This window comes from Dama dama, chromosome 11, assembly GCF_033118175.1.
Source record: "Dama dama isolate Ldn47 chromosome 11, ASM3311817v1, whole genome shotgun sequence".
Taxonomy (NCBI): domain Eukaryota; kingdom Metazoa; phylum Chordata; class Mammalia; order Artiodactyla; family Cervidae; genus Dama; species Dama dama.
In genome coordinates this window covers 45,368,134-45,384,118 of record NC_083691.1, presented here as the reverse complement: position 1 = coordinate 45,384,118, position 15,985 = coordinate 45,368,134, and the positions used below count along the sequence as shown (strand labels likewise).

Sequence of the window (15,985 nt, the reverse complement as noted above, 5' to 3'; positions counted from 1 at the left end):
GTAGGTGTCATCTTGAATAATTTTGTATAAAACTGTAATTGAGAAAAAAAATTTTGATTCAAGAAATTATTCAGTTTAAGTTAAATACTTTTAACCCAACATTTTATTGTGAAAAAAATCTCAAATACCCTGAAAGGTTGAAAACACTCTACCAAATAACAACCCGTGGAACCACCACATAAATTCTATAATTAACATTTTGTTTTGCTTTATCAGATACTTAACCATCTACTTATTTCTATAAAAGCTCTGTGCTTTTAAATAAAAAGGTAAGTTCTGCTAGGGAGAAAAACACAACTTTTAAGTTATATCTATCTTTGAGAACAAACATGAAGGTCAATGTGAAAGAACAGACCATCTTTCTAAAAGCTGCCTTGCTAGAATATAACTTAAGAATTCCCAGTTGTAGAGAGCTTAGAATAAAACTTCCATTTCTACGAGGTAACTCAACTATTCTAAGCCATCTATCATGTCACTATTTTTCTTTTCTCTAAACATTTTAAACAGTTATTCTTTAAAATTTTGTAGGATTTAAAAGTATTTCTCTGTAGCTTTTCTTCTATACATGTTACCCTAATTCTTATTGAGTTATATTGACTATTTAAATATTTAGCTATGTTCAAAACATTCAAAAGCATGCTTTCGTATTTCTACAGTCTTCATTATTTTAATTTTTAAATGATGTGTAACTATTTCCTATCTAAACATCTAGTTTTAATTTTTCACAATTATAAATAATGCTATTGGACATTCATATATTGGATGACTGACTTATACTGGAATCCCTGAAATGGTATTACGGAGTTTAAAAAGGGGAAAAAAAAAAAATTAAGGATCTTGGTATGTACTGCTAAACTGCATTTCACAAGGATAATATTAACTTACAAAGTCACTGCAATGCATGAGATGCTTTCTTCAGCACTATCATGTATGTTAGGTGTACCAGCTAGCTAAAAAGCTTTTCCTTCCCTTTTTTTGGTGGGGGAGGAAGAAAGGTGGTTCAACATAGGTTTTTAATTGTTTTATGGTCTGGAGTCAGGACATAAATACCAACCAGCATGTGTGTCCACTCTTACAAATATCCCATTACTGTGGTGTTGCTTATTAAACTGACAGTAAAAAAAGGCCTACGAGCAGAGCACCACTGCCAATCCAGGTGTACCCAAGACTGACGCATGTTCTCCCACTCCTACTGTGACATTATTACTACGGGACACTTGCAGTGTACCAACACTGGCACATTACTATTAACTCAATTCCATACTTTAGATTTCAATAGTTCTGTCCTAGTGTTCTTCTGCTTCTAGGATCTCATTTAGGATACACCCGATTCAGATGCCATGTCTCCTTAACCTCCTCTTGACTGTGACACTTTGTCAGACTTTCTTTTGAAGACCATAGTAGTTTTGAGTAGTGGTTCAGTATTTTTGTAGAATGTCCCTCAAACTGAGTTTACTGACGTCTATCTTGAGTAGACTCAGGTTATAAGATTTGGGGAGGAAAACCACATTATGAAGTGCCCCTTGTATCACATTATACCAAGGGCACATACTATCAGTAGGACTTATCAGTGACACTTTGTTTTTTGTTTTTTTTCTTTTTTAATTTTTATTATTATTATTATTATTATTTTTTTTTTTTTCCCAGTGGGTTTTGTCATACATTGATCAGTGACACTTTGAACCTTAATTACCTGCCAGAGTTAATGTTTGTCAAGTTTTTTCACTTAAAAATTTATTTTCTCTATCCCTAATACTCTGTTCTTTGAAAGCAAGACACTAAAGCTGATACTCAAAGGGTATGGAATTATACTCCACCTTTGGAGGGGAAAGATACACAAAAATGATTTGGAATTCTTCTGTGTGGGGGATGTGCCTCTTCATTTATTTGTTTATTTTCAATCATTCATTTATATTAGCATGGACTCATGGACATTTATACTTTGGATTATGATTCAGTGCTGTGTTAATTATTTTTTGACTCAAATTGTTCCAGGTTTGGAGACTGGGAACTCTTCAGGTTGGTTCTATGTCCCTTCAACATATCCCCATCATTGTTTTTGGAGCACTTCATTACTTTCTGGTTCTACAAGTTGCTCCAGGCTCATCGTGTTTATTCCCTGCCCCAGTCCTATAATCAGCCATTTCTCCCAGGAACTGTGATTCATTTTACTGGAAACGTTATTTAAAAACATGGATCTGGGTATTCGATGTGCTTGCTGCTACTGGGGAGTGTCACTCATTGTTTGCGCTCTCAACAGAAAACTAGGAAATGCTGCTATTGGAGTGTCACTCATTGCGCTCTCAACAGAAAACTAGGAAATACAATTTTAATGACTAAATTGAATGATTAAAGAATTTTTAAGAATTAACCACTTTGATTTTTATTTCTTTTAATACTATCAAAAGAAAACACTCTGTGTGTATTTACAAGCAGTTTCCTATTATGTGAAATATCTATTTTTGCTATTTGTCCATCTGTCTTCCAAGATCTTTGCTTATTCCCTTCTGGCCTGAATACAATAAAGATAGTCATCATTTAACTTCCATAACTATAGAGAATATTTTCTCTCAGCTTGTATTGTGTTTTTATTGCTACTTTTACTCTTGGCCTTCTCAAGTTATTTTTAAGACAAGATTTTCTGACCCTTTACTCTCTTCACTAATGCTGATCATGTTTTGTGACTCTACCAAAAAAGGAAACAAAAATGATAGTGGTGGTGATGTAACCCAAGAAAAGACAGTTTCCTATCCTTTAAAAAAAAAAAAAAAAAAAAACAATTACAGATATTTGTAAAATACTGTCATAGGTTTTCAAATACTAATAAAACTTTGGCCTTTAAAACAGTATCTCAAAAACAAACTGTATCTCTAAGAGTTTTTTTGCATTATATACAATGAGCATACTGTAATCACCTTAAAAACAAAACTTGGAACAACAAATGGTTTGTTAAATTCTGAATATTTGACTTACAAGTCCTGACTCTAGGATAATTGTGAGCCAAAAGAAACCGCTCAACCCAGTTTTCCATATTCTGTAGAACCCAGCTGTGTGCCAGTTTATTTCGGGGTGTCTGCACTGCCAACCAATCCAGACACTGAGAAGGATTGTATTCAATCACCTACAAGTAAAATGACAAGAACAGAATAAAAGTCTAGGTGAATGAGCAGTTACTCTTTCAAACTTACTTTTGGTATATACATTAGACACCTGAAAGCTAAAACAGTTTCCTGAAAACCGGAACCTGAAAGAAGTTTCACACTCATGTTTTTTTCTCCCATTTTTAAAGCAATTTATTTTTATTAACAGGAATATATTCAAAGAGTATTTCTCAATAGTTTACAAAATCAAATTATATTAACCAAGGATTCTAGCACAGGACCAATAAGTGAAACCCAATGACTTTTAGGTCTTAAGTTTACAACTACACTGCCTGACAGTGCAGATGACATGGGTTCAATCCCTGGTCCAGGAAGATCACACATGCCACAGAGCAACTAAGCCTGTGCACCACAACTACTGACACTTTGTGCTCTAGAGCCTGGAAGCTGCAACTGCTGAGCTCACATGTCGCAACTACCGAAGTCCAGATGTTCTAGAGCCTATGCTCAGCAAGAAGAGAAGCCACTGCAATGAGAAGCCCTCACACCACAATTAGAGAGTAGCCCCTGCTTGCCACAACTAGAGAAAAGCCTGTGCAGCAACAAGAACCCAGCACAGACAAAAATAAATAAATAAAATTAATGTTAAAAAAGTATTCATTAAAAGTGCTTTAATTCCTTGATGTTTCCATCTTTATTTTTCTTATAGTTTGACCAATCTGCTACTGTAATTGAGAATGAAAATTAGCTCACTATACTGCTGGAAAGATTTTTTTCATGGAAAAAGGAAATCTCAGGAATCTAGAGCAGCGGTTGGAAAATTATGGATCACAGGACAAATTCTGTGGTTTGCCTGTTTTTGAGTTTGTATTGGAACACAGCCATGCCCACTCATTTCTATTTGTCTATGGCTGATTTTATGGTAAAACAGCAGTTGAGTGGTTCTGACAGAGACCATATGGCCCACAAAACCTAAAATATTTACTATCTGGCTTATCAAGAGAAAAAGTCCACCAAGCCCCTGGCCCAGCGAGTGGGCATTTCCAACACTAAGAAATTCTGTAACCTCAGCAGTAATTCTGGAAGACAGGTAGTGGTTGGTGCTTCCTCTGTATTTTCTATCAACTACTGAAAGCAACTAGTTTTTATTTCTAGGGCTTCTACCACTTCATGGAATCTTTGAGAGTAGGGGAATGAGAACCTCATACGGAGTAAAGGTTGTTTATGATTCTACAAGAAAGTCTTTAAACATCTGGGACACTAACTAGCCAGGAAATCTTCTTCCTCAAGATCTTCTGACTAAAGTATCTTTTCTTCTCCTGACCTATGACTTACTAAAACCATACTGAGTTACCCAAGCAAGAAGAAACTAGTACTTAAAATGGGAGTGACTGTGTTAGAAAAATAAATACTAGAACATCTACAAGACTTACCTCCCATATCCTCTGCAGAATGTAAGATGCAAAGGGAGGCATTCCTGGAGGTCCACCGGCAAACTCCATTAGCATAGTCAACAATTTAAAGAAAGGATTGGCTGCCTATAAGACACATATATGACTGCATATTTAGATCTGGTGAATCAATCACTTTCACTAGAAAACAAATGTAACTCTTCTACAGATCACATTTAAATCTGTTGTATTAGGTTAGAGAGATTAGTACTCATATGTATGAACCTCAACTACCATGAAGCAGCAGGATGAGCTCAGGACACAGTGTCAATTGCGCAGGAGCCACATGTAACAGAAAATATAGTTTTCTGGATGTCAACTGGTTGGGGCAGGGGGGGCAGGCGCGAAAAAACTCTAGTTAATGAGAAGAGACAACCATGTTTATAGAAAAATTTAGATTAAAAGTTTCCTGTAGCAACTTGTGCTCTCTGAGGTATAATTCATAATAATATTTGAAATGTATTCTCAAAGTAGCTATAACATTTTAGTTTTTTAAAAAATACAAACTTATCCACCTAAGCAGAATTTTAGTTAGTTCACTTTCTTCTAAGGTATAATATGATATATGCTTCAAACCAAACAACTTTAAAGCTTAGTACCTAGGTGACACACTGATATGTTCAAATTATGTTAACTGGGAAAATGACATTTGTGATAAGACATGAAGAGGTAATTCAATTTATTCAAGTTATATAGTTAAAAATAGGTTACTGTATTATGGGGGAAGTCTTGATAAACTTTTCCTCAAGAACGGTTAGAAAGGTTCACCTGAAAGCATTGTTAGTCCTCACAGTAATTTGAAAAACATGAATTAACAAATGTCTACATACCTCAGGAGTCAATTTTGCTATTGATGTGAAAAGCATAGATACAATCTGAAACAAGAAGGGGGGGGGGGGGGGGGGGGGAGGGAGAGAGAATTTCAGAATATTCTTCCAAAAATTACCAAAAAACTTTGACTGTTTCTCAGTACTTACATGTTCTGCAAGTCGATTATTGTATCGACAAAGGCTGAAAATCAGATTACAAGTTTGTCTTATATTGATGCCATCGCGAATATGTTGAAACAAGAAGGGAAATCCCTGTCAAAAGCAAAAGTTGTTCATTTAAGAACTATTTTGTTATTTTTTGGATTATCAAGTGGTCTAGTATTAAGAAGGCATTACCTTTCCTCCTGTTAATGCCGCCATGTCAGTCTGTGACAATGTCAAATGCCTGAAAGAAAACATTAGTAGAAATAAGTTTTTCTTTCCTCTATACTAATTCAGAGCCATTTGAGTCATGATACATAACAACATTGTTGATTCAGTTACAAGTATACCAAGACACCATCATAAAATGATTTTTTAACTTTCCGCTAGCTGGACCTGTTCACTAGACACCTTTTGGACAATTTTTCAAAATTCCAAGATTTATATATGGAAGTCCAAATCTACGTTATTTCCATTTAATTAACTCAGTATGTTCGTGCACGAGGATGGATCTAATTTATAATTTAGAGAGCTTTTCTGACATGAGGAGTTTTAAAACAAACCAAACTTTGAAGAAATAAAGAATTTCACTTTCAAGTTTAAAATTACTGCATATTTCTTCAACTTAGTAAAGAAAATTTCAAACACATACAAAAATAGTGTAAGCATCCCAACAGTCAAATTACCAACTCATGGTCAGTGTTGTTTCATTTGTACCTCCTACTTAATCAATCTGAACTATTCTGAAACAACTCCAGATATTGTATCACTGAGCCCATCAATCAATATATATCTCAAACATAAACTTCAAAAATGTAACACACTACCATTATTCACACCTAAATTAAAATTCCTTATTATCATACAAGATCCAGTCAATGTACAATTTCCTCAAGTTTCTAAAAATAAAAAAAAAAAAGTTATAATCTGTTTGAATCAGGATCCAAATAAAGTCCTCTGTTGCCATTGGTTGAAATGTCTTTTAAATCTCTTTTAGACAACTGGTGTCCCCTCCGATTTTCTTTTTATCTTGCAATTTAATCTGCTGAAGAGGAGGTAGTTTGTCGTGTAGAATTTCCCACATTTCCATCTTGCTGATTATATCCTCACTGTGTTGTTTTAACATATTCCTCTGTCCCCGTATTTCCTGTAAACTGGTAGTTAAACCCAGAAACTTGATCAGATCTAGGCTTGACCCTTTAATTAAGAATACCTTGTAAGCAGTGGTATGAACTTTCATCATGAGGCACAATGAAAAGCTGTCCCTCTTTTTCTAAAGTTTTCAGCCCACAATGATCATTTCCTAGATCCATTACTTTATTTGGGATGCAAAATACTAGTATCCCAATTCCAGCACTACTTGCTCATTTATTAGCTCAAATACCTCTATGACGACGAGCATCTCTCATTTACAATCTGGTTGCCATGAAGTATAATTCTTGCAGGTAAGATAAATACTTGATGCTGTTCCTTTATTAATACGCTTTCAAAATTATTGTTTGGTTTCTTAATATACTCCAAAGGTTGCCAATAATTTTTAAAATTTTGCTTTTAAGTATCATTATGAACTCATGGATGTAAACATCCGTGAAATGTTTTAGTCCACTTGCAGTTACTTCTTCTTGTTATTGATGTTCAAGTTGTCCAGTCTGTGACCAGTAGAAACCTCCTCAAGTTGACTCTTGAGACCTTTTAACAAGACCCCAAAAGTCTTTGATAGCCTCCCTGCTTTCCAAAATGACAAAATGTTCAAGGCTTCCCATTCATTTCTTGCCCAAAACCTGGAACTGGCCATTTTCCTATGGAACCTTGATTTTTTTCAGTGGTAAATGATGTCTAGATGCCAGTGGCACTCATTGATTTGGGGTTGGACAGAGTTTCTAGATGCTTTCAGAAAATGGAGATACATAATACATTTTTTGCTTAAGACAAAATATACCATGAACTCTACTGATGTTGCCAAATTCAAATTTAGTGTTAAAGAAGTTAAATAAACATCCTACAATTTTATATTAATATTTCTCCTCTTTTCTTTTTCTGAAAATCTTGGTTTCTAATGATGTTAACAATTATCTATTTACTTTATTCTATAACATAGTTTCAAAATAATAATTCTAGTTATATTAATACTAACAATATAATTAGCAAAACACTTTAAGATAATTTTACAATTTTTCTTTGTCTTTCAGGTACATACCACTAAAAATTACAGTTAAATCAACGTGTGTTCTAAAGTCACTTTAATTAATTCTTCTCCAATGTTTATGTCACCAACTCAATATACAGTTAGTCTCATTTATTTCAGTCTGCTTTTGATTTTTAGGGACTGCATTTTATTAAATTTATAATTATATAAAACATTCACATGATTCCAAAAATAAATCTAAAAAACAAAACAATGTACTACATTCAAAGAAGTCAAACTTCCATTCCTGTCCCCTCCAGTCTGTTTTCTCCTCCCCCCAACCACTGGAAACTTGTTTTTAAAGTTTATTTTTAAAAACTTAGTCTTCAATTAAAAAAAAAAAACTCAATTCCTGTCATTTGCAGTACTTATGTTCTATACGGAGATGCAAACACTCAATCAGTGAACACTGAAATCATTGCTCATAGGGAAAACACACAGCTGGTTCCTGTGACCCTCTGGGTCATAACATTTTCATTGATAAATCAATGTTACCTTGTTTCATATGTGTGCTTCTGTTTCAAGACACCTGATTTTATGTTGACCATTAGTACATTCTTGAACTTTGGAACAAACTAGATAGCACTTGGCACTATGCTTGGGACCATTTTTAAACAGCCAAATGACCAAATAAAGAGCATAAATGTGAAAAATGTGGCACATACCGCAAAAAAGTTTGTTTACAATATGAGAACTGAAACAAGAAGGCATAGTGTCACCACATCTGACCTCAGCTGGGGAAGTGTGTTGTCACGTCAACTCCAAATTTTTGGTACATTCTGTAATCCACAAATGAATATAAAAGCTTCACAGGTATTGATTTGGGGATTACAAATAAATTTCAGCTAAGTAGGCAAATTTGCAAATTGGAGATCCATGTATAATGAGGCTTGGTTATGTGCGTATGCATGTGCGTGCGCACACACAAACGAACGCGTACACACACACAAACGAACGCGCATGCACACACACACACTCTTTCACTCATTTTGTCTCTCTCAGCCTCCCCTGTCTTAAAAAGTAGCATACTGTAGGGAATTTTTTGGCAGTCCAATGGTTAGGACTCGGGGATCCTGCAAGCCAAACCATGCGGCCCGAAAAAAAAAAAATATATATATATAGTATTCTATATATACTTTTGTCCACCTTCATTTTTTTCACCTTAGTAATATCTATCCTGAAGATTTCTTCATGGTAATATACAGATTCCATATTCTTCTTTTTTCTGCAATGGAGTACTCTTATAGAGGGGATGCTGTTTCTTCAACTAGTCCCATCTTTGTGGACATTTTCAGTCTTTTGCTGTTTATAAACACTGCTTCAATAAATATACATCTTTCTGTATTTTGGGAACAGAATCCCAGAAGTGGGGTTGCTAGGTTAAAAGATGAATGCACATATAATTTTGCTAGATATTTTACTGTATATTTCTTCAATGTATATTTCTAACATGACTCAGAGGCAAAGTAAAAGTTTGGTACAAAGGACTGAAATACTTATGCTACAAGAGTTGATGAATCATGTTATTATTTAAAAAGAATTAAGTAACAAAAGCCACCGAATTAAGAATGATAAAACAAATATGTAAAAAGAATAAAACCAAACATGCTTTAAGCATTTTGAATGTTGAAACATTTCACCTTTCTGAGCGAGACTGTTCAACCAAAAGAGCAACTAAAGCTATCATTTTTTCAAGGGCAGCTGGCCTGTATTTCTCTTCTGCCAGAGAGAGTATATCTTCTTCCTCCTCCTCCTCTTCTCCTTCTTCCTCTGACAACACTTCAACTTGAGGCTAGAACATAAACACAATTCATTTTTAATATACTTGTTTTTTAACATTAGGTTGACAGCAAATAGCTTGATTATTTTATACAGGGTAGATGGTGGGTAGATGATGGCAGGAAAAATAACATTCAAAGGCCTAACCCTAACTTTAAAAGTCTAAATGACACTCAGGACAATTTTAGATTTAACAGGCAGAGTTGTAAAGAACAATAATTCCCGATACTGTGAGTATTTACCTTACCTAAAGAGATAAATTCTTTAATAGTAACTTTTTCTTATAGGTAAGTTCTTTGGAAGATAAATCAGGATCAAAGTTCATATGAATATGATAAGAAAGTATTTAATAAAAATGTCACACAAATAAAGGAATCTATATTTGCAATTTTCAGAAAATCCAAACAGTAGGCATTTCAAAGAGAAATTCATCAGGAGTTTGAAATGCAATACTGAATAAGTAGCCACCTAGGCGGGAATTAGATAATAACAGTATATATTTGGAGAACCATGACCGCATAGTGGCTAATAGGTTTGTTCAGGAGTCTAATCAAGGATCAAATGCTAACTCACTGTCATGTAAAATAAGTTAACTTCTTTATGCCTCAAGTTCCGCGTCTGTAAAATGGAGATAACAATAGTACTTACCTCTTAGGGCTGCAACAAGAATTTAATAAGATAGAACAAACAGAGCATTCAATCCAATGTGGTCATTACAAACAATATAAAATTGATGAAATACTTCCAATATTATGAACAGACTAGCTACCTGAATTTTTAGAAGACTTACAAATTTAATACAGCAAAGGGCTTTAAAAATATGGTCAGAAAAAATGTTCACCGAAACACAATATGCCGATAGGAAACTAAAGCAGGTGATGGTCATTTTGCTAAATTTATTGGTTTTGATCCCAGGCCATACCAGTGAAATGTATTGCTTGATTGTTTCTTCTCTTACTAGATCCATTAAAGATATCAACCGAACAGACTCCTAAAATCATTTAATATCAGGGCTAGAGGGGACTTAAAAGGAAATCCACTATCTTTCCATGGTGCAACTTGAAACTATGACCTCTAAATATCCCTGATATGAAGCAGAACTGTACTTACATTTTCAGGCCCTTTGGTTCCCATGTAAAAATGTACCATTGTAGATATGGCTTGCAATGAAAGCAAAAACTGGCTCTAAAAACAAAAATATTGATTTAAAAATATAAATACAATTATGTTTTAAATACTGAAAATAAGTATATAATACTAAAAATAAACAAGATACAGCCTCACCTCTTCTTCACCCATTTTGGCAAATTCATAAAGGAAAGCAAAATATTCTGTAAGATGTTTACTGTGAGGCTTTACACCATGTTCCATAATTAATAACAGAGTTCTCACAAATCGAGTGACACACGAACGACCACCTATATCTTCTACAGAAGCATCCATATCATCAGACCTGGAAACATAATTTTATGTATCTTAGAGAAACTATGAAGTCTGGGAATAGATATTCTAGGAGGAGAAATATTAAAAATCTGAATTTATCATCTTTGTAATTATAGCAATACAAACAGTTGGATTCCAGTTCTCTCTCACTGAAATCAAAACAAAAAGACTAAATCAAAGTTCCCTGTAAAAAAAAAAAAAAAAAAAAAAGTTCCCTGTAGAGGATTTCGAAAATGCAATTAAATAAAAATAAAACAAAAATTTTCCTTCTTGATTTATATTATTATAGACTTTTTAATAAGGAGAACCTAAATATTTCAGTGTGGATATTTAAAAATACTTTGCAGGCAGGTAATAAAAAAGCTTAAAATGTTCAGTTCAAAAGGTATACTTCTTACCCATCTTCCATCCCTGGCTGTAGATAGAGATGAGCGTGCACAGGTCTAAGTCTCTGAATTACATGGATACACAAACGCTGAAACATCTACAAGTGAAAAGATATGACAACCTAAGAGACAAGTCATGTCAGGTAACAAAGATACTGAAAAATGAACATGATCAAAAATTCTGTTGCTCATTTATATTTTTCTCACAGATTATCTTTTGACATTCTAAAGCTTTCCTGGAGTCTCCACTATAGACTGAGGACAAAAGGTAGAGTTAGCTTGAAAAGCAATGTTCAGTTTTATAATGGAAAAAGCAACAATAAACTATAGGTATTAGTAGTAGAGATTACTAACTACAAAGCTTCATGAAACCTTTACTAATGGAGATACAGTAGAAAGAAACCTGGCACCCACTTCTTTCAGAAAAGTGGCGTGGGGAAAGGTAGTTGCTTATCAGAACCTCAATGACGAGGAGAAAACAATTTAAGTTTATCCAAAAAATTATGGATTAAAAATGTCTGAGGTGGGACTTCCTTGGTGGTCCAGTAGTAAGAATATACCTTCCAATGCAGGGGACACAGGTTTGATCCCTTGTTGGGGAACTAAGACTCCATATGCTGCCGGGATACTGAGCCGGCTCGCCACAACTAGAGAAGCCCCATGTGCCGCAACGAACAGCCAGTGCAGCTAAAAAATAAAGTCTAAGAATTCGCTAAATAAGATATACAAATAGCCAATAAGCACATGAAAAGCTGTTCAATATCATTAATTACAAAGGAAATGCAAACCAAAACCATGATATACTACTTCACACCCATCAGGATGGCTAAAATCAAGATGATAACAAATGTTGAAGAAGATGTAGCAAAACTGGAACCTTCATAGATTGCTGCTGGGAATGTAAACAGGTGCAGACTCCATGATAAAAAAATCTGATAGTTTCTAAAAATGTCAAACATAGTGACCATACAACCCTGCAATTCACTTCTATGTATATATCCAAAACAACTGAAAACATATGTCCACACAAATATCTGTACATGAATGTTCACGGCAGTATTATTCAAGCTAGCAAAGAAGTGGAAACATCACAAACATTCATCAACTGCTTAAGAGAGAAACAAAATCTCATATATAGAATATTATTTGGCAGTAAGAAGAAACAAATTACGGATATAAGCCACAACGTGCCAATCACAAAGAAACACATAATGTGTGATTTTCTTCAAGTGAAATGGTGAAAATAGGCAAATCCATAGAGATAGAAAGTAGATGAATGGTGGCCAGGGGCTGAAGAGAAGGAAAAGGATAAAATGGAAGTGACTGCTCATAGGTATGGGATTTCTTTTCAGGGTATTATAAAATTATACACAGATAATAGTTGCATGTTTGGGAACAGGACTAAAAACCACTAAATTTTACACATCAAAAGATTTTATAAGAATTATATATCAAGAATAACTTAAAGTAGCATATTTCAGATTAAATTTTTGGTTTTGTATCGTAAGTGGATATATGTGTTTTTTCTTCCTTGTTAATTTTTCCATTGGTTTAGGAAAAATAAATTGATTCATGTGACATTTCAGAATCTGTCACAGAAATAAGTTACATACTATTCATTTAACTTTCAATGCTATTACCGTACCCTACCATGGGTAGAGCATCTAAGGAACTGAAAAATTATTAGTACAATTCACATGTCACACATCGATCCTGTGTCCCCAGAGTACAATACACATAACTGAGAAAACAGGTAGTTATAGCTATCTTCCCATAATCAGGAAATGTGAATTATTTTAATCACTTGAATGGAATGATAGATGATGTGCCAAGAGGCTGGTAAAAATAACAGCAAAGTGACTCTTGTGGTCTGAGCTCAATCTTTTCAATGCTTTCAATGCTGGGTTAAAGTATATTCATGGGCAAATTCAGAGTAATCAACTACTTGAAAACTACTTCTTTTTCAAAGAAAATTTTTCTTACCTGTCTCACAATTTGATTAGGGCACTTAATTAGTATCTGCATTGGCCACCAATCATCATCAGCCATGCGATCCAAAAACCACTGTAAGAAAATCATGTGATTTTAATATTCAACCAACATTTGGGGATAAACATTACACAAGGATTTTAATTTTAACTGACATTTGAATTATTTTAAGTTCTTACCAAAACAGATTTTTCAGCTGGTAGAAAGTCTAAAATCTAAAATGCCTAAAGTCATAATCAAAGTCTTCTCAATACAGAATTCCATGGATGCCATTTACATTACAGTGTACAACCCACATGATAACAACTGGCAGTGCTTAACAAAGTGGAATACTACTTTCCTCTTAGACTTCTTAAATGTCACACTGTAGGATCTTTTGCTCCTATTAATAAGATAGGATCTGATGATTCACTTTTCCTATGTTTAAAACCAATTTATGTTCTCTTGATAACACAAAACATTTTACACTTACTTAGCTTAGACAATTTCCTATTAATTTCAAGATCTCTCTTAATCATATATTTAACTCCTTTACTGAACTGTACTGCTCATTAATGCATACACATAACTGCTGACAACTGTAGAGAATTTTAACTCCTTGAGAGAGTTCTAGGGGCCAATCCTTAGTGAAAAAACTGAAGTGACAACTTTATTAAAAAACAACAAAAACAAAACAAATTTATGACCTAATATAGCTTCAGCATCTACCAGTTTCTTAAAAATCATGAAGAGGAAGAGGAAATAGGAGTATGTCAAAGAATACCCAAAAGATGCAATAGGTCAAAACCAGCATGTGGAAAATCCTGCAGAACAAATGACAAAGTGGTACGGAGCGGGGAAAAAAGGTAACTACAGCTACTCCTTGATATGGAGTCCCAGCATATACAAAAATCTGCAAATACTCAAGTTCCATAGCTGACCTTCTGTATCTGAGATTCCCCTGCATTCTCAGATTTAACTAACCACAGATTGTACAGTACTGTACATATCTATTGAAAAAAATCTATGTATGAAAGGACAAATAGATCAAACCCCTGTTGTCCAAGGGTCAACTGTATTATAGGTGAAAAAAGATTTATAAGACAAAAGCAAAATGTGGAAAGGATTTTGTTTGAATGCTAATTCAAACAAACCAACTGAAAAAACTCAAAATCTCTCTAAAAACCTATATATGAAAAAAATCTTCAACTAATCTCATTGTACACTATGCTGCTGTCTCCCATTTCTGGAAATTTATAAGACTTGCATTCCTAGAAAGATATATACCACTCTGCAAGACCATAAACATGATAATCAATAGTAAGATGACAATATGGCTAAGTGATTATTACCAGTGTGCATATTATCCTAAGGGATATGTTTCTCTTATAAGGCAATTCTGGAAAAGATAAAATAGGACATAAATTGATCTACTGGGACAGATTTTCCTATTTTCCTCAGGGGGTAAGGGATCTACTATTTTCCTCAGGAGGTAAGGGAGGTATGTATTTTTTAGTATTTTCTGGTAACATGCAGAAGGAATTAAGAAATACCTGGTGCAGTCCTAAATCTTCTACACTTTTTCCTTCTGATACATGACAGGGAGAACACAAGAACTTTTAAGTAACTTAAAAATCAATTATTTACTCAGTGTAATGAAGCTGATACATAATTATAAATTTCTCTTGGCTATCAAGTAATTTTAGGAATAATCAACACTGGGCGCTCTATGATTTATAACAGATAAAATAATTTTGCTGTAGCATCTAAGTTAAGAATAAAAGAAAACAAGAAAGTGAATTTTAAGCTATGCATTGTTTTGTTGAATTATTCACCTCACCTCACAAGCTGCTTGACTATTATTAAACTGCTTGGTCAACAGTTCAATCCACTGAAGCATTGTGGGCTAAAAAAGAAAAAGAAGTCACTGGAGGTTTTAAGAGCTATCTGATAAATGACATAAATTTAGCACAAAAGTTTAAAAAATAAAATACGCACCTTTTCTTTTGAATGAATAAATGTCTCTAGGACAAAGGAAGTGCTTAACTGCAAGAAAGGACAAATTTAAGCAAAAAAGATTTAATTATTTTAAAGTCATCAATTTTGAAGAAATTATCTAAGGTTATACATATATTACCTTTGCTGTCATTAAAGACACAGCTTTAGGATCTGGTAATGTACTGGGGATACAACTACACAACTGCCACATAAACCTAGAATTTGAAAATAACAGGTTAAAATTCTCATGAAGTAAGACTTTTTTAAATTGTGTAATAAAAGTTCTCTTATTAAAATCTACCAAACTTACCCAAAATATGTATGTTCAAAAATGTTTTTGTCTTGAAGAAACTGCATGTTATCATGCCAAATCCACTGAAGAAAAAAATGTTAACATGAGGTATCAGAAAGCATGTTTCATAACATTTTACCAATATTTTTATTAGACAAAATAAGACTTGTTCTAGAAGGAACCAAAACAAAACAAAAAAATACATGCACTTAAAATTCATGTTGACTTTTTTCCAGGTAAATGGAATATGGAAGTAGTCACTAAACCTGATCCAATTTATCATTACTTATCTGGCTAACTCAAGCCACCACACTGGTGGTGATAAAAATAAACTTTTTTTCTAAATTTATGAAATAAATAAAATAAATAAATAAATTATTCTAAATTTATGAAAATTTTTGAAGTACGAAC

At 33.7% G+C, this 15,985-nt stretch overlaps 1 protein-coding gene across 6 annotated transcripts in view; it reads right to left on the bottom strand.

The window, feature by feature from the left end:
- The window catches only part of USP34 (ubiquitin specific peptidase 34), a 223,009-nt gene that overhangs the window by 23,544 nt on the left and 183,480 nt on the right, over positions 1-15,985 (bottom strand). For all 6 annotated transcript variants that reach the window (XM_061155228.1, XM_061155230.1, XM_061155226.1 and 3 more), the window contains 14 exons: positions 15,593-15,657; positions 15,422-15,497; positions 15,283-15,330; positions 15,125-15,190; positions 13,300-13,380; positions 11,329-11,414; positions 10,772-10,940; positions 10,598-10,672; positions 9,349-9,500; positions 5,719-5,767; positions 5,530-5,634; positions 5,383-5,427; positions 4,535-4,639; positions 2,974-3,121 (listed from right to left, as the gene is read on the bottom strand). In XM_061155228.1, the coding sequence (XP_061011211.1) occupies positions 2,974-3,121; positions 4,535-4,639; positions 5,383-5,427; positions 5,530-5,634; positions 5,719-5,767; positions 9,349-9,500; positions 10,598-10,672; positions 10,772-10,940; positions 11,329-11,414; positions 13,300-13,380; positions 15,125-15,190; positions 15,283-15,330; positions 15,422-15,497; positions 15,593-15,657 (1,270 nt within the window). The remainder of the gene's footprint in view (positions 1-2,973; positions 3,122-4,534; positions 4,640-5,382; positions 5,428-5,529; positions 5,635-5,718; positions 5,768-9,348; positions 9,501-10,597; positions 10,673-10,771; positions 10,941-11,328; positions 11,415-13,299; positions 13,381-15,124; positions 15,191-15,282; positions 15,331-15,421; positions 15,498-15,592; positions 15,658-15,985) is intronic.